Source organism: Bombina bombina, chromosome 1 (genome assembly GCF_027579735.1).
Source record: "Bombina bombina isolate aBomBom1 chromosome 1, aBomBom1.pri, whole genome shotgun sequence".
Lineage (NCBI taxonomy): Eukaryota > Metazoa > Chordata > Amphibia > Anura > Bombinatoridae > Bombina > Bombina bombina.
The window spans coordinates 362,805,003-362,831,107 of NC_069499.1; the positions used below are offsets into that span (position 1 = coordinate 362,805,003).

The window sequence follows — 26,105 nt, forward strand, 5'->3', positions numbered from 1 at the left end:
CAAGAAGGATTGGAGAAGGGGCTATCAGCTAGTTCCTTAAAGGGACAGATATCTGCTTTATCAATTCTACTGCACAGACGTTCAGTCGTTCTGTCAGGCTTTAGTTAGAATCAAGCCTGTGTTTCAACCTGTTGCTCCGCCATGGAGTTTGAATTTAGTTCTTAAGGTTCTTCAAGGGGTTCCGTTTCAACCTATGCATTCCATAGATATTAAGCTTCTATCTTGGAAAGTTATGTTTTTAGTTGCTATCTCTTCGGCTCGAAGAGTTTCTGAACTATCTGCATTGCAATGCGACTCGCCTTATCTTGTTTTCCATGCTGATAAGGTGGTTTTGCGTACCAAACCTGGATTCCTTCCTAAGGTTGTTACTAATAATAATATTAATCAGGAAATTGTTGTTACTTCTCTGTGTCCTAATCCTTCCTCTACGAAGGAGCGTCTATTGCACAACTTGGACGTGGTTCGTGCTTTAAAGTTTTACTTGCAAGCGACCAAAGATTTTCGTCAAACATCTTCTTTGTTTGTTGTCTATTCTGGAAAACGTAGAGGTCAAAAAGCTACGGCTACCTCTCTTGCCTTTTGGCTGAAAAGCATCATCCGTTTGGCATACAAGACTGCTGGACAGCAGCCACCTGAAAGAATTACAGCTCACTCTACTAGAGCGGTGGCTTCCACATGGGCTTTTAAAAATGATGCTTCTGTTGAACAGATTTGTAAGGCTGCGACTTGGTCTTCGCTTCATACCTTTTCCAAATTTTACAAATTTGATACCTTTTTCTTCTTCGGAGGCTATTTTTGGGAGAAAAGTTCTTCAAGCAGTGGTGCCTTCTGTTTAACCATCTGTCTTGTCCCTCCCGTTCATCCGTGTCCTGTAGCTTTGGTATTGTATCCCACAAGTAAAGGATGAATCCGTGGACTTGTCTTACCTTTATAGAAGAAAAGTAAATTCATGCTTACCTGATAAATTAATTTCTTCTATGGTTTGACAAGTCCACGGCCCGTCCTGTCATTTTAAGACAGATCATATTTTTTTGATTTAAACTTCAGTCACCTCTGCACTTTGTAGTTTCTCCTTTTCCTTCCTGTACCTTCGGTCAAATGACTGGGGGGTGGAGCTAAGGGATGAGCTATATAGACAGCTCTGCTGTGTTCTTTGCCACTTACTGTTAGCAGGAGGATAATATCCCACAAGTAAGGATGAATCCGTGGACTCGTCTTACCATAGAAGAAATTAATTTATCAGGTAAGCATAAATTTACTTTTTTTCTTGGAAAACTTGCGGGCAAAATGCTGTTATTTATTGCGTCATTTTTGGCACAATAATTTTTTGAATGTGCGTCTGTCATGATGCAAGTTCGTTATTTCCTGTGTCTTAGTTGACGTAAGGATGTTTGGCGCAAAATTGTGTTATGACGCGAATTGCGTCATTTCCGGATGTTTGCTGCCGCCAAAAATTTTCTCAAGTTCCTTTTGTGTTGTGCGTTATACTTGGCGCCAAAAAAAATTAGCTTTATTTTACCTCACTTCCTATATGCTCCTTGCCTTCTTTATGCTCAGAGGGCTATGCTATTTTATTTTTTGCCAAATTTAGCACTTGCATTTGTTCCCATTCCTGAAACTGCTATATGTGGAAATAAGATATTTCTGTTTAATGTTATTGTGACGACCAGGGTTATCCAACCCTGCGCCAGTCACTTACTTGGTACAGAAAGGGTTATCAGACCTCTTCTACTCTCACTAATATGTCACAATCTAGCCACACCAGGCAAGCTTGTGATTTAGTTCAGTGGGTGCAAGGGTTAACAACACGTAAAAGAAATGCCCAAACCTCCCCTTTAATGCCACCCACACTAAACTAACTATAATATCTAGCTGCCACCACTTAAGATTATATGATATGGGAAATCTTAAGGAAACCTCAGATTTATACATTAACTCTTAGACTACAATTTAGCAGAAAATAACCTAAAATATACAGTTCTAATATTCCAGTCTCTTCAGTAACGTGGTTCAATTATTAGACAAAGTCCAAAGCTTAATAAATGAATTATTTATTATGCCAAAAATATTATGCACAATGCATTATTAATAAAAAGTTGTTACAAATAAAATTTACACACGGCACACAGGTTAAAATAAAAATAAGAAAATAGACACCATATACTGTACTAGTCTTTGGAATCTGTTACCAGAGAGATAGCAATTGGGTCCTTACTCTGTGTTGTCACAGCCTCCCTTGTAATATAGTTAAAAACAAAATTCTTATACCTATTTTCCAGAGATCAAGTTGCCTGACCACAGCCTCCTGGGCGGGCTAAGAAACCTCCCTGTCTTTTATGACCTTCAATAAACTCTGTCTTTGCCTGAAATTTTAGAACACATTATAATTTCTGCTAGGTAAATCTATTTTTATATAGACTGATAGGCAATCTGTTAGTTTCATTGGGAGAATCAATTTGATACCAAGTACAACAGGGTTGTCATATTTCCCTTCATCTAATGTCATAACAGCTTTAAACACATACAGGTATATACATTGTACCAATGTCCTTTTATTGACCTCATCAGTTTCTGTGACCGAGGCACCGTTTTGCATCATGCCCTCTGCTGACAGCCTGAGCCATAAAGCTCTATTCTGTGTATACTGCAAAGTATTTATGAGGCTCCTGGCACTTCAAAGAAAACACAAACAAACATTTCTTCTTGAAAAACAAATCTTTTTTTAGCTCACAGGCTAAACAGAATTAACCCTTTAGCAGCTAAATCCTGAGGTATTCGTGACACCTCCCCCAATAAGAGACGCAAAAGGGGGTGGCCATAAGCCACTCCAGCTGCGTATCAAAGAGGACACTCCTCCTGGCATGAAAGACCATCAGCGTTACCATGCATACTGCCCTTTTTATGTTGTATGGTAAACTCATGTTGTTGTAGAGCTAGGCTCCACCTGAGGAGTTTACCATTTGAGCCGGCTACCCTATGTAACCAGTGTAAGGGGTTGTGGTCAGTTATTACAGTAAACTGGCATCCATATAGATAAGGCTGTAGCTTTTGCAAGGCCCAAACTATAGCAAGGCACTCTTTTTCCACAGTGGCATATGCCACTTCTCGTGGAAGTCATTTCCTGCTGAGGTACACAATGGGGTGCTCCTCACCTTTCTTATCCACCTGACTCAGCACAGCCCCTAGCCCATAGTTAGAAGCATCGGTTTGCACTACGTATCTCCTGTGGAAATCAGGGGCCTGTAGTACAGGGGAGTCCGTAAGGCAATTTTCAATGAATTAAAAGCCCTGTCACACTCAGGGGTCCATTTGACTGTTTGAGGTAGGCTTTTTTTTGTAAGGTCTGTTAGAGGTTTGGCTATGGTACTATAGTGTGGCACAAATTTTCTATAGTACCCTGCGGTACCCAGGAAGGACATAACCTGTTTCTGTGTCTTAGGGGTGGGCCAGGCCATTATGGCTTCAATTTTACTTGGCTCGGGACGCAGTACCCCTACTCCCACCAGGTGACCCAAGTACTGGACCTCCCCCATGCCCAGCTGGCACTTATCTGGTTTTATAGTTAGCCCAGCAGTGGCTATTCGGTACAATACGCTGGCTAAATGTGTGAGGTGTTCCTCCCAGGTATCGCTGCACACTGCAATATCATCCAGGTATGCAACAGCTTGCCCCTCTAGCCCCTCCAACAAGTGGTTAACTGGCCGTTGGAATGTGACAGGGGCATTTTTCATCCCAAAGGGCATCACTTGGAATTCATACAATCCAAAAGGAGTGATAAAGGCAGACCTCTCTTGTGCTTCTGGGGTCATAGGGATCTGCCAGTATCCCCTGCTAAGATCCATGATACTAAGAAACTTGGCTCCTGCTAGCCTGTCCAGTAGCTCATCTATGCGAGGCATAGGATAGGCATCAAATTCAGTCACTAAATTTAGCTTTCTGTAATCCACACAGAATCTAGTGGTTTTGTCCTTTTTGGGGACTAGTACTACTGGGGAGGCCCAGGGGCTGTGGGACTTGCAAATCACTCCCAGCTCTAGGATCTCCTCTATCTCCCTTTTTATGTCAGCACTGACCTGCAAGGATACCCTGTAAGCTGTCTGAGGGGATGGTGATTCCCAGTATCTACATGATGTGTGACTAAGTGTGTCCTGCCAGGCTTCCCTGTGAACATGCTATAGTAAGGCCTAAGCACCTCAGACAGCAGATGCCGCTGATCCCCAGTTAAGTGGGCACTAATCTGGGCGGCTTCTAGGGTGTTGTTTTTTTTTCTGGTGGGGGTCAGTTTCATGCTCTTCTCCAGGCAAACTACATACAGTTAACACAGTGGGTTCTCTGTCATAATAGGCTTTTATCATATTTACATGATAGATTTTTTGCCTTTTACCCTCCTCATCCAGACACCCCACATAGTTCACATCATTCATTCTCTTTAGGATAGTGAACGGACCCTCCCAGGCACCCTGTAGTTTGTTCTTTCTCATGGGTATTAAAACAAGCACTTTCTGTCCCACATCATACACTCTCTCTCTCTCTGGCATCTGGTCATGCCACTGCTTCTGCTTAGACTGGGCAGCCTTTAGGTTTTCCTGTACCTCCCCCACTAGGCTATGCATTCTGAACCTTATTCTACTACCGAAGTCTCTTGAGCACCCAATTTTCCTTCCCACTCCTCCCTAATCAGATCAAGGGGGCCACGCACTCTGCGTCCATATAGGAGTTCAAAGGGGGAGAAACCAGTGGATTCCTGGGGCACCTCTCTATAAGCAAATAGGAGGTGCAGCAGGTAACGCTCCCAGTCATTCCCCTGTGACTCCACAAAGGTTTTGAGCATCTGCTTCATGGTCCCATTAAACCTTTCACACAAGCCATTGGTCTGGGGGTGGTATGGGCTAGTCACTAGGTGTTCTACCTGCACTTTTTTACATAGACTCTGCATCAGGTCAGACATAAATTGGGTGCCCTGATCAGTTAGCATTTCCTTAGGGAAACCTACCCTTGAAAAGATACCCAATAAAGCATCAGCCACTTTATCAACCCTGATAGATGACAGGGCCACCGCCTCTGGGTAGCGAGTCGCATAATCCACTACCGTCAGAATGAATCTTTTCCCTGAACTGCTTGGGATAGCTAGGGACTCTACTATATCCACAGCCACCCTCTCAAATGGCTCAGTCACTATGGGAAGGGGAATTAAAGGGGCACGACCCACTTCTCCAGGTTTCCCCACTTTCTGACATGCAGGACAGGAGCGACAATAATTAGCAACATCAGTACCCATCCCCGGCCAATAAAAGTGATGGGATAACCGGGCTTTGGTTCTCTGTACCCCTAGATGTCCTGCCATAGGAATTTCATGGGCCACTCCCAACAGTTGCGCTCTAAACTGTTTAGGTACCACTAACTGTCTCTCAGCTAGCCAGGGATCCTGTCCCTCCACTGGAATGGACTCCTGGTACAACTTCCCTTTATCCCAGTACACACTCTCTTTATCAGAGTCAGCAGGCAGCTGCCTGGCTAGGTCCCTGATCTTCTCTAGTGTGGGATCGGTCCCCTGGGCCTGCTGAAAATCCTGACTGACCAATTATTAGTTGCTGTGCTGTTTGAGGCCCCCCACCTTCCTTATCAGTGTTCTCAGGCTGAAGCACCCCCTGCTCCCTAATCTGGGCAGACTGCTGTCGGGTCACCACTGATACAGAGGGGCCCTCCCCCTCTGGCACTACTTCCAAACACTTCTGGTACTGAGGGATGATTGGTTCACACACCAACAGACTGTCATTCTCATTCAGCTCTCTCTCTCTCTGTCAGTGCATCCTTCCACATTTTCACAGGGCACTACAGACATGTCTAGTTCAAGTAAAAGGCTGTGTCACACACACACCCTGCCCCCCCTCCCATTCAGCACATATCTGGGCAAAGTTACACATGGTCTCTTGTACATTAGGACCCCTATTTTGTTTAACTAGGTCACAGGTATCATGATCAGGTATATACTGTGACAATAATCTACCCAAATCAATACATTTTTAGGAATATTATCTGACACTCCCACATCTCTTAACCCTCTTACTGCTCCCCAATCTAGATATACTCGTGCCATAGGCACTGCAGGCTGTACTCCCCCAATCCCTTTTACTGCTAGAGTCTTTCCAGGGATAATGTCCTTCGAGCTCACTAGCTCTGGACGCACAATAGTCACTTCTGCACCCGTGTCCTGAAGCCCCAATGTTACCTTATCTCCAACAGTCACAGGTTGTAAGTTCTCATTGGTACTTTCCTGAGGAGCAGCCTCCTCCTGCTGATGCTGAAGGTTTCTTCCTCTCTGGGCAGTTAGTGCTGATGTGACCCATTTTTTGACAGGCAAAAAACTTGCGGGTATCTCCATGCCCAGGTGCAGCACCCGTCCCTCCTTTCCCAGAGGGAGCAGACACACTAGACAAAGGCACAACAGGTTTTGTGAAGGGGGGTCGTGCAGCAGCTCCTTTCCAGGTGGATCCCCCCTTAGCAAAGGATTTTCTCCCATTCCCTGGTGACCTGTTGGCTGTGTAAAAATCAGCCAGCTCACCAGCTTCCAATGCTTTTATGGGTTTACGATCCAAAACCCATTCTTGAACGTCTGCTGGGCACAGCTGCAAAAAATTGCTCCTTCACTATCAGGTCTTCCAGCTCTTCGATAGTGGCAATCTTTAGCCCTCTGACCCACTGTTTAAAGGCTGTCATCAGGTTTCCAACAGCTGCAGTATAGCTCTCTGACGAACCTTTCTGCAGAGAACGGCATTTCTTCCTGTACACCTCAGGAGTAAGATTATAGCTCCTCTTCAGTGCAGCTTTGATGGAATCATAGTCCTGATCAAATTCTGGGGTTAGTTCAGCAAAAGCCTCCAGTGCAGGACCTTTCAGGCCAGGGGTAAGGTACTTGGCCCACTGCTCCCTTGGCAGCTGGAACTGTCTGCAAACTTTCTCAAAGCTACGCAGGAATACATCCACATCGCCATCTTTCTCCAGAGTGGGAAAATTCTCTGCACGCACTCTGGGAACAGTTGGGTCTCTAGGTTTACTAACAACAGGTGAGACATCCCTCTCTCCAACCGTACAAGCTGTAGCTGATACTCTCAGCCTGTCTCTCAGCAGCCTGTCTCTCAGCTGCTTTCACAGCCTGTCTCTCAGCTGCTTTCACAGCCTGTCTCTCAGCTGCTTTCACAGCCGCCTGTCTCTCAGCTGCTTTCACAGCCGCCTGTCTCTCAGCTGCTTTCACAGCCGCCTGTCTCTCAGCTGCTTTCACAGCCGCCTGTCTCTCAGCTGCTTTCACAGCCGCCTGTCTCTCAGCCACAGCAACCTGTCTCTCATAAAATTTTGTAATCAGTTCCATGCGCAAACTTGCATCCACTGAGCCCATATGTTTCAGAACAGTTTGCAAATAACAGTCCAATGAATCCTCAGAACCTGATGAATCGCTGCCCCCAGCTGCAGACACCCCTCCTGAGACTTTCGCTGGGGTGGCTTGGCTGTTATCATATTCAATAAGGAGTTGTATTAGTCTATCTTTGTTCTTTCCACGGGATGGGATATCTCGCTCCTGGCATAACAGTGCCAACATTTCCTTCGTTTGTTGCTGATATAACTCCATAGTAAAAATAAAATAGAAAAACAGAGAATAGGGAAGGGGACTGTTTGCAATGTGTGACTATATAATGCACTGAGTTTTAGCCTTTGGAAATTGTGAGTTACAATTTCTTTTTATTACTGGGATTTTCACATTAGCAAATCCACAAGCACTAAAATCTAATAACAAAAATTATCTACACCCTGCTGCCCACAAATCTTTGACGACCAGGGTTATCCAACCCTGCGCCAGTTACTTATTTGGTACAGAAAGGGTTATCGGACCCCTTTTATTCTCACTAATATGTCACAATCTAGCCACACCAGGCAAGCTTGTGATTTAGTTCAGTGGGTGCAAGGGTTAACAACACTCTCCAGTCTGTACTAGACTTAAAAGAAATGCCCAAAACTCCCCTTTAATGCCACCCACACTAAACTAACTATAATATCTAGCTGCCACCACTTAAGATTATATGATATGGGAAATCTTAAGGAAACCTCAGATTTACACATTAACTCTTAGAATACAATTTAGCAGAAAATAACTTAAAATATACAGTTCTAATATTCCAGTCTCTTCAGTAACGTGGTTCAATTATTAGACAAAGGCCAAAGCTTAATAAATGAATGATTTATTATGCCAAAAATATTGTGCACAATGCATTATTAATAAAAAGTTGTTACAAATAAAAATTACACACAGCAAACAGGTTAAAATAAGAAAATAGACACCATATACTGTACTAGTCTTTGGAATCTGTTACCAGAGAGATGGCATGAAGCAATTGGGTCCTTATTGTGTTGTCACAGCCTCCCTTGTAAGAATGACAATCTTATAGTTAAAAACAAAAATCTTATACCTATTTTCCAGAGATCAAGTTGCCTGACCACACCCTCCTGGGTGGGCTAAGAAACCCCCCTGTCTTTTATGACCTTCAATAAACTTGCCTGAAATTATAGAACACATTATAATTTCTGATAGACAATCTTAGTTTTATTGGGAGAATCAATTTGATACCAAATATGACAGGGTTGTCATATTTCCATTCATCTAATGTCATAACAGCTTTAAACACATATATATATATTGTACCAATGTCCTTTTATTGACCTCGTCAGCTTCTGTGACTGAGGCACTGTTTTGCATCATGCCCGCTGCTGACAGCCTGAGCCATAAAGCTCTATTCTGTGTATGCTACAAAGTATTTATGAGGCTCCTGGCACTTCAAAGAAAACACAAACAAACAGTTCTTCTTGAAAAACAAATCTTTTTTTAGCTCACAGGCTTAACAGAATTTACCCCTTAGCAGATAAATCCTGAGGTATTCGTGACAGTTATTTTTCTTTTTTTACATTTTACAAGATGTCTCAATCTGATCCTGTCTCAGAAGCTGCTGTAGGAACCATGCTGCTTGAACACAGTTCTACCTAAGCTACGTGTATCTGTTGTAAGCTAGTGGAGATTATATCTCCAGCTGCAGTATGTAACAGTTGTCATGATAAGCTTTTGAATGCAGAAAAGGTTTCTGTTAGTGCTAGTACAGAATCTGTTGTTCCCTCAGCATCTAAAGTACATGATATCCCTGTTGATATGAAAAATGATATTGCTGATGTGATACAGAAGGCTATGTCTGCTATACCGCCTTCAAATAAACGTAAAAGGTCTTTTAAAACTTCCTTCTCATAATACTGATGAAATTTGTAATGACCGACAACATACTGAAATATCCTCCTCTGATGAGGATCTCTCTAGTTCAGAGGATCCTACTTCAGACATTGACACTGATAAATCTTATCTTTTTAAGATTGAGTATATTTGTTCTTTGTTAAAAGAAGTGTTAATAACTTTGGATATTGAGGAGTCTGGTCCTCTTAATAATAAATACAATAAACGTTTAAATTCTGTCTATAAACCTCCTGTGACTACTCCTGAGGTTTTTCCTGTTCCTGATGCCATTTCTGATGTGATTTTTAAGGAATAGTCTAAGCCTGGTACTTATTTTGTTCCTTCTTGAAGGTTTTAAAAGTTGTATTCTTTGCCAGTGGCTAGATTAGAGTTTTGGGGAAAAGTCCCTAAGGTTGATGGGGCTATTTCTACTCCTGCTAAACGTACTACTATTCCTATGGAAGATAGTACCTCTTTTAAGGATCCTTTAGATAGGAAAATTGAATCTTGTCTAAGGAAAGCTTATTTGCATTCTGGCTATATGCTCAGTCCTGCCATTTCTATGGCTGATATTGCGGCTGCATCAACTTTTTGGTTGGATAGCTTAGCACAACGGGAAAAAGACTCTCATTTGCATAGTATTGTTCATTTGCTTCAACATGCTAATTATTTTATTTGTGATGCTATTTTTTATATCATCAAGATAAATGTTAAATCTATGTTTTTAGCTATTTTAGCTAGAAGAGCTTTGTGGCTCAAATCATGGAATGCTGACATGGTATCTAAATCTAGGTTACTATCTCTTTCCAGGGTAAAAATGTCTTTGGTTCCCAGTTGGATTCAATTATTTCCACTATTACTGGGGGGAAGGGAGTTTTTTTTGCCTCAAGATAAAGTCTAAATGCAAATCTAGAGCTTCTAATCGGTTTCGTTCCTTTCGACAGAATAGAGAACAATAATACCACTCCTTCCCCTAAAGACTCTGGCTCCAATTGGAAGCCTTCCTCAAGTTGGAATAAATCCAAGCCTTACAAGAAACCAAAGCTGCATGAAGGTGCGGCCCTCGATCCAGTTCTACTGGTGGGGGGGCACATTGAAATTATTTCAAAACATTTGGGCAGGTTCCATTCAGAATTATTGGATTCAGAATATGGTCTCCTAGGGGTATCGAATAGGTTTCAAAATAAGACCTCCTGTGAGAATATTTTTTCTCTTTTACATTCCAACAAATCCTGTGACAGCTCAAGCTTTTCTGAAATGTGTTTCAGATCTAGAGCTTTCAAAGTCTGGGCTTTTATTCAAATCTATTCATTGTCCCGAAGAAGGAGAATTCTTTCAGACCAGTTCTGGATCTGAAGTTTTAGAATCATTTTGTAAGAGTCCCAACTTTCAAGATGGTGACTATAAGGACTATTTTGCCTTTTGTTCAGCAAGGTCATTACAAGTCCTTAATAGACTTACAGGATGCGTATCTTCATATTCCGATTCATCCAGACCACTAGATTCATCCAGACCACTAGATTCATCCAGACCACTATCGGTTTCAGAGATTCTCTTTTCTAGACAAGCATTACCAGTTTGTTGCTCTTCCATTTGGCCTAGCAACAGCTCCAAGAATCTTTTTGAAGGTTCTCGGTGCCCTTCTATCTGTAATCAGAGAGCAGGGTATTGCAGTGTTTCCTTATTTGGATGATATCTTGGTACTGGCTCAATCTTTTCATTTAGCAGAATCTCACACAAATCAACTTGTGTTGTTTCTTCGAAGACATGGTTGGAGGATCAATTTATCAAAGAGTTCCTTGATTCCTTAGACAAGGGTCAACTTTTTAGGTTTCCAGATAGATTCAGTATCCATGACTTTGTCTTTAACAGACAAGAGACAAATGAACTTTCAGTCTCAATCATTCCCTTCAGTGGCTGTGCATGGAAGTTTTAGGTCTCATGACTGCAGCTTCGGACATAATCCCCTTTGCTCGTTTTCATATGAGACCTCTGCATCTTTGCATGCTGAATCAATGGTGCAGGGATTATACTCTATCACAGTTGATATACTTAAATCCCAACATTCAACTCTCTCTGTCCTGGTGGTTAGTCCATCATCTGATTATTCAAGGGGCCTCTTTTGTTCGTCCTGCCTGGACTGTGATTTCAACAGATGCAAGTCTCACAGGTTGGGGAGCTGTCTCGGGGTCTCTGACAGCACAAGGAGTTTGGAATCCTCAAGAGGCGAGGTTACCAAATAATATTTTAGAACTCTGTGCTATTTTCAGGGCTCTTCAGGCTTGGCCACTATTAAAGAGAGAATTATTAATTAAATTTTTGACAGATATTATCACAACTGTGGCATAAGTCAATCATCAAGGGGGGGACTTGCAGTCCTTTAGCGATGAAAGAATTATCTCGGATACTTTCTTGGGCGGAATCCAACTCCTGTCTAATTTCTGCGATACATATTCCAGGTTGTCAGTCTTTACATCCACGGGAGTGGTCTCTCCATCCAGATTGTACAGATGTGGGGTCTCTCCGAAATAGATCTGATGGCTTCCCATCTAAACAAGAAGCTTACCAGGTACCTTTCCAGGTCCAGGGATCCTCAGGCGGAGCTGGTAAATGCGTTAGCAGTTACTTGGTTTTACCAACTTGCTTACATTTTTCCGCCTCTAGTTCTCCTTCCAAGGGTGATCTCCAAGATCATTTTGGAACAATCGCATAGTGGCCTCACAGGTTTTGGTATGCCGACCTTGTCCGGATGTCCAGTTGCCAACCTTGGCCACTTCCTTTAAGGCCAGACCTTCTGTCTCAAGGGCCATTTCTTCTGTTAAGTGTGATCAGTCCACGGGTCATCATTACTTCTGGGATATTACTCCTCCCCAACAGGAAGTGCAAGAGGATTCACCCAGCAGAGCTGCATATAGCTCCTCCCCTCTACGTCACTCCCAGTCATTCTCTTGCACCCAACGACTAGATAGGATGTGTGAGAGGACTATGGTGATTATACTTAGTTTTATATCTTCAATCAAAAGTTTGTTATTTTAAAATAGCACCGGAGTGTGTTATTATCTCTCTGGCAGAGTTTGAAGAAGAATCTACCAGAGTTTTTGTTATGATTTTAGCCGGAGTAGTTAAGATCATATTGCTGTTTCTCGGCCATCTGAGGAGAGGTAAACTTCAGATCAGGGGACAGCGGGCAGATGAATCTGCATAGAGGTATGTAGCAGTTTTTATTTTCTGACAATGGAATTGATGAGAAAATCCTGCCATACCGATATAATGTCATGTATGTATACTTTACACTTCAGTATTCTGGGGAATGGTACTTCACTAGAATTACACTGTAAGAAATACATAAAGCTGTTTAATAACTAGAGATTATGTTTAACGTTTTTGCTGGAATGTAAAATCGTTTTCATTTGCTGAGGTACTGAGTGAATAAATGTTTGGGCACTATTTTTCCACTTGGCAGTTGCTTAATCTGTTTTCTGACAGTTTCTGTTCTCCCTCACTGCTGTGTGTGAGGGGGAGGGGCCGTTTTTTTGGCGCTTTTACTACGCATCAAATATTTCAGTCAGCAACTCATTGTATTCCCTGCATGATCCGGTTCATCTCTACAGAGCTCAGGGGTCTTCAAAACTTATTTTGAGGGAGGTAATTTCTCTCAGCAGAGCTGTGAGAATTATAGTTTGACTGAGATAAAAAACGTTTATTCTGTAATTTGTTTCCTGCTTTCAGAATTTGTTATCTTTGCTAATGGGATTAAACCTTTGCTAAAGTTGTGTTGTTTACAAGGATTGAGGCTATAACTGTTTCAATTTATTAATTTTCAACTGTCATAGATCTTCTGTGCTTCTTAAAGGCACAGTACGTTTTAATATTATTCTAATTGAATTGTATTTCCAAGTTGCAAGTTTATTTGCTAGTGTGTTAAACATGTCTGATTCAGAGGATGATACCTGTGTCATTTGTTGCAATGCCAAAGTGGAGCCCAATAGAAATTTATGTACTAACTGTATTGATGCTACTTTAAATAAAAATCAATCTGTACAAATTGAACAAATTTCACCAAACAACGAGGGGAGAGTTATGCCGACTAACTCGCCTCACGTGTCAGTACCTACATCTCCCGCTCAGAGGGAGGTGCGTGATATTGTAGCGCCGAGTACATCTGGGCGGCCATTACAAATCACATTACAGGATATGGCTACTGTTATGACTGAGGTTTTGGCTAAATTACCAGAACTAAGAGGTAAGCGTGATCACTCTGGGGTGAGAACAGAGTGCGCTGATAATATTAGGGCCATGTCAGACACTGCGTCACAGGTGGCAGAACATGAGGACGGAGAACTTCATTCTGTGGGTGACGGTTCTGATCCAAACAGACTGGATTCAGATATTTCAAATTTTAAATTTAAACTGGAAAACCTCCGCGTATTACTAGGGGAGGTGTTAGCGGCTCTGAATGATTGTAACACAGTTGCAATACCAGAGAAAATGTGTAGGTTGGATAAATATTTTGCGGTACCGACGAGTACTGAGGTTTTTCCTATACCTAAGAGACTTACTGAAATTGTTACTAAGGAGTGGGATAGACCCGGTGTGCCGTTCTCACCCCCTCCGATATTTAGAAAAATGTTTCCAATAGACGCCACCACAAGGGACTTATGGCAAACGGTCCCTAAGGTGGAGGGAGCAGTTTCTACCTTAGCTAAGCGTACCACTATCCCGGTGGAGGATAGCTGTGCTTTTTCAGATCCAATGGATAAAAAGTTAGAGGGTTACCTTAAGAAAATGTTTGTTCAACAAGGTTTTATATTGCAACCCCTTGCATGCATTGCGCCGATCACGGCTGCAGCGGCATTCTGGATTGAGTCTCTGGAAGAGAACATTGGTTCAGCTACTCTGGACGACATTACGGACAGGCTTAGAGTCCTTAAACTAGCTAATTCATTCATTTCGGAGGCCGTAGTACATCTTACTAAACTTACGGCGAAGAATTCAGGATTCGCCATTCAGGCACGCAGGGCGCTGTGGCTAAAATCCTGGTCAGCTGATGTTACTTCTAAGTCTAAATTGCTTAATATACCTTTCAAAGGGCAGACCTTATTCGGGCCCGGGTTGAAAGAGATTATCGCTGACATTACAGGAGGTAAAGGCCATGCCCTGCCTCAGGACAAAGCCAAAGCCAAGACTAGACAGTCTAATTTTCGTTCCTTTCGTAATTTCAAAGCAGGAGCAGCATCAACTTCCTCTGCACCAAAACAGGAAGGAGCTGTTGCTCGCTACAGACAAGGCTGGAAACCTAACCAGTCCTGGAACAAGGGCAAGCAGACTAGGAAACCTGCTGCTGCCCCTAAAACAGCATGAATTGAGGGCCCCCGATCCGGGATCGGATCTAGTGGGGGGCAGACTTTCTCTCTTCGCCCAGGCTTGGGCAAGAGATGTTCAGGATCCCTGGGCGCTAGAGATAATATCTCAGGGATACCTTCTGGACTTCAAATACTCTCCTCCAAGAGAGAGATTTCATCTGTCAAGATTGTCAACAATCCAGACAAAGAAAGAGGCGTTTCTACGCTGCGTACAAGAGCTCTTGTTAATGGGAGTAATCCATCCAGTTCCACGATCGGAACAGGGACAGGGGTTTTACTCAAATCTGTTTGTGGTTCCCAAAAAAGAGGGAACTTTCAGACCAATCCTGGACTTAAAGATCCTAAACAAATTCCTAAGAGTTCCATCGTTCAAGATGGAGACTATTCGGACAATTTTACCTATGATCCAAGAGGGTCAGTACATGACCACTGTAGATTTAAAAGATGCTTACCTTCACATACCGATTCACAAAGATCATTATCGGTACCTAAGGTTTGCCTTCCTAGACAGGCATTACCAGTTTGTGGCTCTTCCATTCGGATTGGCTACAGCTCCAAGAATCTTCACAAAGGTTCTGGGTGCTCTTCTGGCGGTACTAAGACCGCGGGGAATCTCGGTAGCTCCATACCTAGACGACATTCTGATACAAGCTTCAAGCTTTCAAACTGCCAAGTCTCATACAGAGTTAGTGCTGGCATTTCTAAGGTCACATGGATGGAAGGTGAACGAAAAGAAAAGTTCACTCGTTCCACTCACAAGAGTTCCCTTCCTGGGGACTCTTATAGATTCTGTAGAAATGAAGATTTACCTGACAGAGGACAGGCTAACAAGACTTCAAAGTGCTTGCCGCACCCTTCATTCCATTCAACACCCGTCAGTGGCACAATGCATGGAGGTAATCGGCTTAATGGTAGCGGCAATGGACATAGTACCCTTTGCACGCTTACACCTCAGACCACTGCAACTGTGCATGCTAAGTCAGTGGAATGGGGATTACTCAGACTTATCCCCTTCTCTGAATCTGGATCAAGAGACCAGAAATTCTCTTCTATGGTGGCTTTCTCGGCCACATCTGTCCAGGGGGATGCCATTCAGCAGACCAGACTGGACAATTGTAACAACAGACGCCAGCCTTCTAGGTTGGGGTGCCGTCTGGAATTCTCTGAAGGCTCAGGGACAATGGAGTCAGGAGGAGAGTCTCCTGCCAATAAACATTCTGGAATTGAGAGCAGTTCTCAATGCCCTCCTGGCTTGGCCCCAGTTGACAACTCGGGGGTTCATCAGGTTTCAGTCGGACAACATCACGACTGTAGCTTACATCAACCATCAGGGAGGGACAAGAAGCTCCCTAGCTATGATGGAAGTATCAAAGATAATTCGCTGGGCAGAGTCTCACTCTTGCCACCTGTCAGCAATCCACATCCCGGGAGTGGAGAACTGGGAGGCGGATTTCTTAAGTCGTCAGACTTTTCATCCGGGGGAGTGGGAACTTCATCCGGAGGTCTTTGCCCAAATACTTCGACGTTGGGGCAAACCAGAGATAGATCTCATGGCGTCTCGACAGAACGCCAAGCTTCCTCGTTACGGGTCCAGATCCAGGGATCCAGGAGCAGTCCTGATAGATGCTCTGACAGCACCTTGGGACTTCAGGATGGCTTACTTGTTTCCACCCTTCCCGTTGCTTCCTCGATTGATTGCCAGAATCAAACAAGAGAGAGCATCAGTGATTCTAATAGCACCTGCGTGGCCACGCAGGACTTGGTATGCAGACCTGGTGGACATGTCATCCTGTCCACCTTGGTCTCTACCTCTGAAACAGGACCTTCTGATACAGGGTCCCTTCAAACATCAAAATCTAACTTCTCTGAAGCTGACTGCTTGGAAATTGAACGCTTGATTTTATCAAGACGTGGGTTTTCTGAGTCAGTTATTGATACCTTAATACAGGCTAGGAAACCTGTTACCAGAAAGATTTACCATAAGATATGGCGTAAATACCTATATTGGTGTGAATCCAAAGGTTACTCTTGGAGTAAGGTTAGGATTCCTAGGATATTGTCTTTTCTACAAGAAGGTTTAGAAAAGGGTTTATCTGCTAGTTCTTTAAAGGGACAGATCTCAGCTCTGTCCATTCTGTTACACAAACGTCTGTCAGAAGTTCCTGACGTCCAGGCTTTTTGTCAGGCTTTGGCCAGGATTAAGCCTGTGTTTAAAACTGTTGCTCCACCATGGAGTTTAAACCTTGTTCTTAATGTTTTACAGGGCGTTCCGTTTGAACCCCTTCATTCCATTGATATAAAGTTGTTATCTTGGAAAGTTCTATTTTTAATGGCTATTTCCTCGGCTCGAAGAGTCTCTGAATTATCAGCCTTACATTGTGATTCTCCTTATTTGATTTTTCATTCGGATAAGGTAGTCCTGCGTACTAAACTTGGGTTCTTACCTAAGGTAGTTACTAACAGGAATATCAATCAAGAGATTGTTGTTCCTTCTTTATGCCCAAATCCTTCTTCAAAGAAGGAACGTCTACTGCACAACCTGGATGTAGTCCGTGCTCTAAAATTTTACTTACAGGCAACTAAGGAATTTCGACAAACGTCTTCTCTGTTTGTCATTTACTCTGGGCAGAGGAGAGGTCAAAAAGCTTCCGCTACCTCTCTTTCTGTTTGGCTTCGTAGCATAATTCGTTTAGCTTATGAGACTGCTGGACAGCAGCCTCCTGAAAGAATTACAGCTCATTCTACTAGAGCTGTGGCTTCCACTTGGGCCTTCAAGAATGAGGCCTCTGTTGAACAGATTTGCAAGGCTGCAACTTGGTCTTCGCTTCATACTTTTTCCAAATTTTACAAATTTGACACTTTTGCTTCATCGGAGGCTATTTTTGGGAGAAAGGTTCTTCAGGCAGTGGTTCCTTCTGTATAAAGAGCCTGCCTATCCCTCCCGTCATCCGTGTACTTTTGCTTTGGTATTGGTATCCCAGAAGTAATGATGACCCGTGGACTGATCACACTTAACAGAAGAAAACATAATTTATGCTTACCTGATAAATTCCTTTCTTCTGTAGTGTGATCAGTCCACGGCCCGCCCTGTTTTTAAGGCAGGTAAATATTTTTTAATTTATACTCCAGTCACCACTTCACCCTTGGCTTTTCCTTTCTCGTTGGTCCTTGGTCGAATGACTGGGAGTGACGTAGAGGGGAGGAGCTATATGCAGCTCTGCTGGGTGAATCCTCTTGCACTTCCTGTTGGGGAGGAGTAATATCCCAGAAGTAATGATGACCCGTGGACTGATCACACTACAGAAGAAAGGAATTTATCAGGTAAGCATAAATTATGTTTTTTCCACCAGGATCTCAACTCACTAAATTTGAAGGTATGGAAATTGAACGCTTAGTGCTTAGTCATAGAGGTTTCTCTGACTCAGTGATTAATACTATGCTACAGGCTCGTAAGTCTGTTTCAAGAAAGATTTGTTATCAGGTTTGGAAAACCTATATTTCATGGTGTTTTTCGCATAAATTCTCTTGGCATTCTTTTAGAATTCCTAGAATTTTACAGTTTCTTCAGGATGGTTTGGATAAAGGTTTGTCTGCAAGTACTTTGAATCCAAATCTCTGCTCTTTCTGTTTTATTTCACTTAAAAATTGCTAATCTTCCTGATATTCACTGTTTTGTTCAAACTTTGGTTCGTATTAAGCCTGTTATTAAAGCCATCTCTCCTCCTTGGAGTCTTAATTTGGTTTTGAAGGCTTTGCATGCTCCTCCTTTTGAGCCTATGCATTCTTTGGATATTAAACTACTTTCTTGGAAAGTGTTGTTCTTTTTGGCTATCTCTTCAGCTAGAAGAGTTTCTGAATTGTCTGCTCTCTCTTGTGAGTCTCCTTTTATGATTTTCCATCAGGATAAGGCTGTTTTGCGGACTTCGTTTACATTTCTTCCTAAGGTTGTGAATTCTAACAAAATTAGTAGAGAAATTGTTGTTCCTTCCTTGTGTCCTAATGCCAAGAATACTCTTGAAAGATCTCTACATTCTTTGGATGTTGTAAGAGCTTTGAAATATGTTGAAGCTACTAAAGAGTTCAGGAAGACTTCTAGTCTATTTGTTATTTTTTCTGGTCCTAGGAAAGGTCAGAAAGCCTCTGCCATTTCTTTTGCATCTTGGTTAAAGATTTTGATTCACAAGGCTTATGTAGAGGCGGGACAGGCCCTGCCTCAGAGAATTACAGCTCATTCTACTAGATCAGTCGCCACTTCTTGGGCTTTTAAGAATGAAGCTTCAGTTGACCAGATTTGCAAAGCAGCAACTTGGTCTTCTTTGCATACATTTAATACATTTTTACCATTTTGATGTATTTGCTTCTTCTGAAGCAGTCTTTGGTAGAAAAGTTCTTCAGGCAGCTGTTTCAGTTTGATTCTTCTGCTTATGATTTAAGTTTTTTTCTTGAAATTTATGTCAATTTGTTTTAAGAGACTTATTTTTTTGTGTATTTAATTTTTTCAGCGTAAATAGCTGTTTTTATTTTATCCCTCCCTTTCTAGTGACTCTTCTGTGGTCTCCCACATATTTGGTATTTCTATCCCATACGTCACTAGCTCATGGACTCTTGCCAATTACATGAAAGAAAACATAATTTATGTAAGAATTTACCTGATAAATTAATTTCTTTCATATTGGCAAGAGTCCATGAGGCCCACTCTTTTTTATGATGGTTATGATTTTTGTATAAAAAGCACAATTTTATTTCCAGTTCCTTTTTTTGTATGCTTTTTTTACTCCTTATTTTATCACCCCACTACTTGGCTATTCGTTAAACTGAATTGTGGGTGTGGTGAGGGGTGTATTTATTGGCATTTTTGAGGTTTGGTTAACTTTGGGATACCCCTCCTGGTAGGTAGGATTGTATATCCCATACTTCACTAGCTCATGGACTCTTGCCAATATGAAATAAATGAATTTAACAGGTAAGTTCTTACATAAATTATGTTTTTTAACTGTATATGTCAATTTGAATTTTAACGGCAACATTTGAGAGTAATAAATCTATCACTTATATTTATACATACTGCATATACTTGCTTAATGCATACACTTCCTTTGGTGATGTAAATCTAAGCAGCCAGCCCATTTTAGGTTCAGCACCATAGATAGCGCTTGCTTATTGGTGGCTGACATTTAGCCACCAATAAGCAAGTATAACCCAGATAATGTTCAAAGGAAAAAAAGACTGCTCAGTATTGTTGTTGTACAGACCAATTAGTATAAAATGAAAGTTCATAACCGACTCTATCAAAGAGTCCCACTAATGCGGATGTCACCTTTAACACACGATATACATTCCAAGTATAAATAACTTGCAAATGAGGACTCACCCAGAATGTTGCCCTTTCGGTGTGGAACGATCTCCTAATCTCCAGTTGCGAACAACAGTGCAATCATGTAGCACCGAGCACTTGTATGCATGAAGAGCTTTAGTCCAGGGCCTCACAGAATGACAGTATAATTCTGGCAAAACGGCATAAATCACCACTGCTGCTGGGGCTCTCCAAACCCCTATTGGCAAAGTCACAGAGAAGAAACATAGATCGCAACAGTGATATAAATGATGACTGGGAGAGATTTGCAGGTAAAATCACAATTTTACCTGCAAATCTCTCCCGGTCATCATTTATATCACTGTTGCCATCTATAACCGAGGTTCTCAACCAAAAATGTGCCGGCTCCTATGCATCACATTCCTGCTTTTTAAATAAAGATAGCAAGAGAATGAAGAATAAATGATAATAGGAGTCAATTAGAAAGTACCTTAAAGGGACAGTCTACCATAGAATTGTTATTGTTTTTAAAGATAGATAATTCCTTTATTACCCATTCCCCAGTTTTGCAAACCCACACAGTTATATTAATATACTTTTTACCTCTGTGATTACCTTGTATCTAGGAACCTTCTTCCAGCCTCCTGATCACATGACTGTGACTGTTTATTATCTATTGTCTTAAATTTAGCATTGTTTTGTGCTAGATCTTAAATGGCCCCCTGTGCCTGAACACACTGTTATCTATATGGCCCACGTGTACTTTCTGTCTCTTTGTGTTGAAAAGAGATTTAAAAAGCCTGTGATAAGAGGCAGCCCTCAAAGGCTTAGAAATTAGCATATGAGCCTACCTAGGTTTAGTCTAAACTAAGAATACAAAGAGAAAAAAGCAAATTTGATGATAAAAGTAAATTGGAAATTTGATTAAAATTAAAAGTCCTACCTGAATAATGAAAGTTTACTTTATACTAGACTGTCCCTTTAAAATTGCATGTTCTATCTGAATCATGAAAGAAAAAAATGTGGGTTTAGTGTCCCTTTAAGTATTTTAAGTATCTCTAGGTGATGATGGTTTGTGTTTGGGGGCTGCTTTTTGTCTATTGTGTGTGTTTAAAGGGACAGTCTAGTCAAAATTAAACTTTCTAATTTACTTTTATCATCACATTTTATTTGTCTCTCTGTATTCTTTGTTGAAAGCTAAACCTAGGTAGGCTCATATGCTCATTTCTAAGCCCTTGAAGGCAGCCTCTTATCTGAATGCATTTGACAAGTTTTCACAGCTAGAGGGCGTTGGTTCATGTGTGCCATATAGATAACATTGTGCTCACGCACGTGGAGTTTCCTAGGAGTCAGCACTGATTGACAAAAAATGCAAGTCTGTCAAAAGAACTGAAATAAGGGGGCAGTCTGCAGAGGCTTAGAAACAAGGTAATCACAGAGGTAAAAGGTGTATTAATATAACCTTGTTGGTTATGCAAAACTTGGGAAAGGATAATAAAGGGATTATCTATCTTTTTAAAGAATACAAATTCTGGAGTAGACTGTCCCTTTAATAATATTTAAAGAGACAATGTACTCAAGCAAGCAACAGATGCAGGAGCAAATTGGCTGAGCTTTCTCTCCCTCCCTCCACTGGAAGGGTTGGTTCATGATGCTGCGTTTTGCTTACATAGCTTTTCTATAGCCAATACTAAATTGGGGGTTTGACAGGCTTAAGCAACTTTTTCAAATGACAAGTAAAGGGGCTATTTTTAATCAATGTAATACACTTCAACAGGTGAAATTGATCATTTGCAACACATTAAAGAGGAAAAAATGTTACAGTACAGTGTTACTTTAATTTTACAACCAGCACCTGCTACTAATACTGTATCTTGTCCCAAGTAGTTTTAGCTTTGTCCGTAAAACAAGTGTTTGCCAATCATTAATTACTTGCATCAACAGTGGGTAAAATGTGGGCTGCAAATGGTTAATTTGAATTTTATTACATTTTTTCTCTGCCAACATTCTTTTCTGAAATATACTTTCTGTGTGTGGTTTTCATTTTAAATGTATAGACACAACATTAATACAATATTATACATTTGTTCACAAAGACCTTGAGTTTGCTTAGTTGTTTGTTTTGTTTTGTCAAAATTTCAGGGAAACTCTTAGGAAAAGAGTGCTTGAAAAGCGACCAGAGGAATTTAAGAAAGAAGGTAAAATCTACAGGTTGAGAACTCAGGATGACGAAGATGAAAATAACACTTGGAATGGAAACTCAACCCAGCAAATGTAGAAGAGTGAATCACCTAATGTACTATATGCTTTTGGTTTGATTAACGGCCACAGAACAGGTGGGACCTCTGTATTTTAGACACGTTCATAAGCCCATTACTTAGTGTGGTGCATGAAACTAGGCTCTGAAACCCTGGGCGCGATAACCTTTTCTTTAGCGGCTTTACGTATGGTTTTGTATGACTGTACTAGAAGCTTTACAAGTATCATTTCTAAAGAATTTTAGCATTATGGACATTTGCGTTGGTGAATTCATTTAATAATATTTAACATTCTTATACATTTTGAGGTTATCCTGATGATATTTTGTTATTATAATGTAATGCGTTCTTTTTGAGAATTAAGATTGATAATAATCCTTAAATCAGATAACTTATTTATATAAAACTGTTTTCCTTTATCACTTTATCACACGCTAAAGCAAATTATTTGTCAATTTTTTTCATTGTCCATTTTCAAATGTTGCCAATAAAAGATTTTCAGCAACCTGTCTTACTTTTTTTATAGTCTGAATGTGATTTATTACAAAATGTTTCTTCTATAAGGTATGACGAGTCCACGGATTCATCCTTTACTTGTGGGATATTATCCTCCTGCTAACAGGAAGTGGCAAAGAGCACAACAGCAGAGCTGGCTATATAGCTCCTCCCTTAGCTCCACCCCCCAGTCATTCTCTTTGCCTACTCTAAGTACTAGGAAGGGTAAAGTGAAAGAGGTGATAAAATTTTAGTTTTTAATTTCTTCAAGCAAGAGTTTTTTGTTTTAAATGGTACCGGTGTGTACTATTTACTCTCAGGCAGCAGATGGATGATTTGTCACTAAGATCCAGTACAGTTCCCACATAGGCTGAGGGGTGCAGGAAACTTCAGTGTGAGGAACGTTTTCATGCTATATAGCAGTGAGGTATGTTCAGTTATTTTTTCTGGAGAGACTGTGTATTTCAGAAAGGCTGACGGTATCCCCATGAGGGTAAGGGTAAGCAGTAATCCTAAGAGCTATAGAAGGGCATTACTAAGCTTGCAATAAGGGGCTAATTAAAAAATGGTTGACACTGAGTTTTTGAATGTTTGTAGGCAAACGTTTTGTAACTGGGAGTGCTTTTAACGTTTTGTGGCAATAACGTTTTTTGGGCAACTTTATTGAGGGTACACTTGGCTTATTTTTTGGGTCTCAGAACCCACATGGCTAGTTTAAAACCGCTCTGGTGCGGTTCTTTGAGGCTGTAGAGACATCGAGGGGGATGGACGGGGCCTATTTTCACGCCTTAGGTGCGCAGTTGTTTTCACTCGGCAAGCTCCAACTCCTGAGGGCCCTTGTGGATGTTTTGGGCCAAATCGAAGCTTTAACCCCATATTTACAATCCCTGAGGGCAGGAAGGCGCCACAGCCCTGCTGGGGGTGTTTTTTCCGGATTTAGGCCTTATTTCAATCCGGTTTGCACATTAAAGGGTTAAATGTTTTAATTTCTTGTGGGGCAAACTTTACTACACAAATTGAGACTGCTATCAAAAATTTGGAAAGTTTGATGTATTTTAAAGCAGTTTTGCAGAACGTGTGTTTTTTTTTTTTCTCTTAAAGGCGCAGTACCGTAAATAAAGTGTTTTTCTCCAACATTGGTGTGTCTGTTCCACGGCGTCATCCATAACTTGTGGGAATATTCTCTTCCCCAACAGGAAATGGCAAAGAGCACAGCAAAAGCTGTCCATATAGTCCCTCCTAGGCTCCGCCCACCCCAGTCATTCTCTTTTGCCGCTGAACAAGCAGCATCTCCACGGAGATGGTGAAGAGTATGTGGTGTTTAGTTGTAGTTTTTTTTATTCTACTATCAAGAGTTTATTTTAAAATAGTGCTGGTATGTACTATTTACTCTGAAACAGAAAAAGATGAAGAGTTCTGTTTGTGAGAGGAATATGATTTTAGCAGCAGTAACTAAAATCGTTTGCTGTTTCCACATAGGACTGTTGAGATGAGATAACTTCAGTTGGGGGAAACAGTTGGCAGACTTTTCTGCTTAAGGTATGACTAGCCATATTTCTAACAAGACTGTGTAATGCGGGAAGGCTGTCATTTCCCCTCATGGGGACCGGTAAGCCATTTTCTTTTCTCAAACAGAATAAAGGGCTTAATATGGGCTATAAAATTGGTAGACACTTTTATGGGCTAGATCGATTGCTTTATTGGGCATTTTATACAGCTTTATGTTGAAATTCACACTTTATAAACTTTGGGGAACGTTTTTCTTTCATTTTTACTTAATTACAAAAAATAAAAAAATCATTACATTCAAATCAGCCAATAGGATGAAAGCATTTTCTTTCATGTAATTAGCAAGAGTCCATGAGCTAGTGACGTATGGGATATACATTCCTACCAGGAGGGGCAAAGTTTCCCAAACCTCAAAATGCCTATAAATACACCCCTCACCACACCCACAAATCAGTTTTACAAAATTTGCCTCCTATGGAGGTGGTGAAGTAAGTTTGTGCTAGATTCTACGTTGATATGCGCTCCACAACAGGTTGGAGCCCGGTTTTCCTCTCAGCGTGCAGTGAATGTCAGAGGGATGTGAGGAGAGTATTTCCTATTTGAATGCAATGATCTCCTTCTACGGGGTCTATTTCATAGGTTCTCTGTTATCGGTCGTAGAGATTCATCTCTTACCTCCCTTTTCAGATCGACGATATACTCTTATATATATACCATTACCTCTGCTGATTTTCGTTTCAGTACTGGTTTGGCTTTCTACGACATGTAGACGAGTGTCCTGGGGTAAGCAAGTCTTATTTTCTGTGACACTCTAAGCTATGGTTGGGCGCTTTTTTATAAAGTTCTAAATATATGTATTCAAACATTTATTTGCCTTGACTCAGGATGTTCAACATTCCTTATTTTCAGACAGTCAGTTTCATATTTGGGATAATGCATTTGAATCAATCATTTTTTCTTACCTTAAAAAATTTGACTTTTTCCCTGTGGGCTGTTAGGCTCGCGGGGGCTGAAAATGCTTCATTTTATTGCGTCATTCTTGGCGCAGACTTTTTTGGCGCAAAAAATCTTTTCTGTTTCCGGCATCATACGTGTCCCTGGAAGTTGCGTCATTTTTTACGTTCTTTTGCGCCAAAAATGTCGACGTTCCGGATGTGGCGTCATTTTTGGCGCCAAAAGCATTTAGGCGCCAAATAATGTGGGCGTCTTATTTGGCGCTAAAAAAATATGGGCGTCGCTTTTGTCTCCACATTATTTAAGTCTCATTTTTCATTGCTTCTGGTTGCTAGAGGCTTGTTCTTTGGCATTTTTTCCCATTCCTGAAACTGTCAATTGATCAATTTTGCTTTATATGTTGTTTTTTCTCTTACATATTGCAAGATGTCTCATGTTGCATCTGAGTCAGAAGATACTTCAGGAAAATTGCTGCCTGGTGCTGGAACTACCAAAGCTAAGTGTATCTGCTGTAAACTTTTGGTAGCTGTTCCTCCAGCTGTTGTTTGTATTAAATGTCATGACAAACTTGTTAATGCAGAAAATATTTCCTTTAGTAAAATACCATTACCTGTTGCAGTTCCATCAACATCTAATGTTCAGAATGTTCCTGATAACATAAGAGATTTTGTTTCTGAATCTATTAAGAAGGCTATGTCTGTTATTCCTCCTTCTAGTAAACATAAAAAGTCTTTTAAAACTTCTCTTTATCCAGATGAATTTTTAAATGAACATCATCATTCTGATTCTAATGATTCTTCTGGTTCAGAGGATTCTGTTTCAGAGGTTGATGCTGATAAATCTTCATATTTATTTAAAATGGAGTTTATTCGTTCTTTACTTAAAGAAGTCCTAATTGCATTAGAAATTGAGGATTCTGGTCCTCTTGATACTAAATCTAAACGTTT

The 26,105-nt window shown here is 41.1% G+C and overlaps 1 protein-coding gene across 1 annotated transcript in view; it reads left to right on the forward strand.

Annotated features, from left to right (window-relative positions):
- The window catches only part of UBXN4 (UBX domain protein 4), a 104,917-nt gene extending 82,212 nt beyond the window's left edge, over positions 1–22,705 (forward strand). Inside the window, exon 12 of the mRNA XM_053698248.1 lies at positions 22,085–22,705. Within this exon, the coding sequence (XP_053554223.1) occupies positions 22,085–22,220 (136 nt within the window). The 3' untranslated portion in view covers positions 22,221–22,705. The remainder of the gene's footprint in view (positions 1–22,084) is intronic.
- Positions 22,706–26,105: the final 3,400 nt, after the last annotated feature.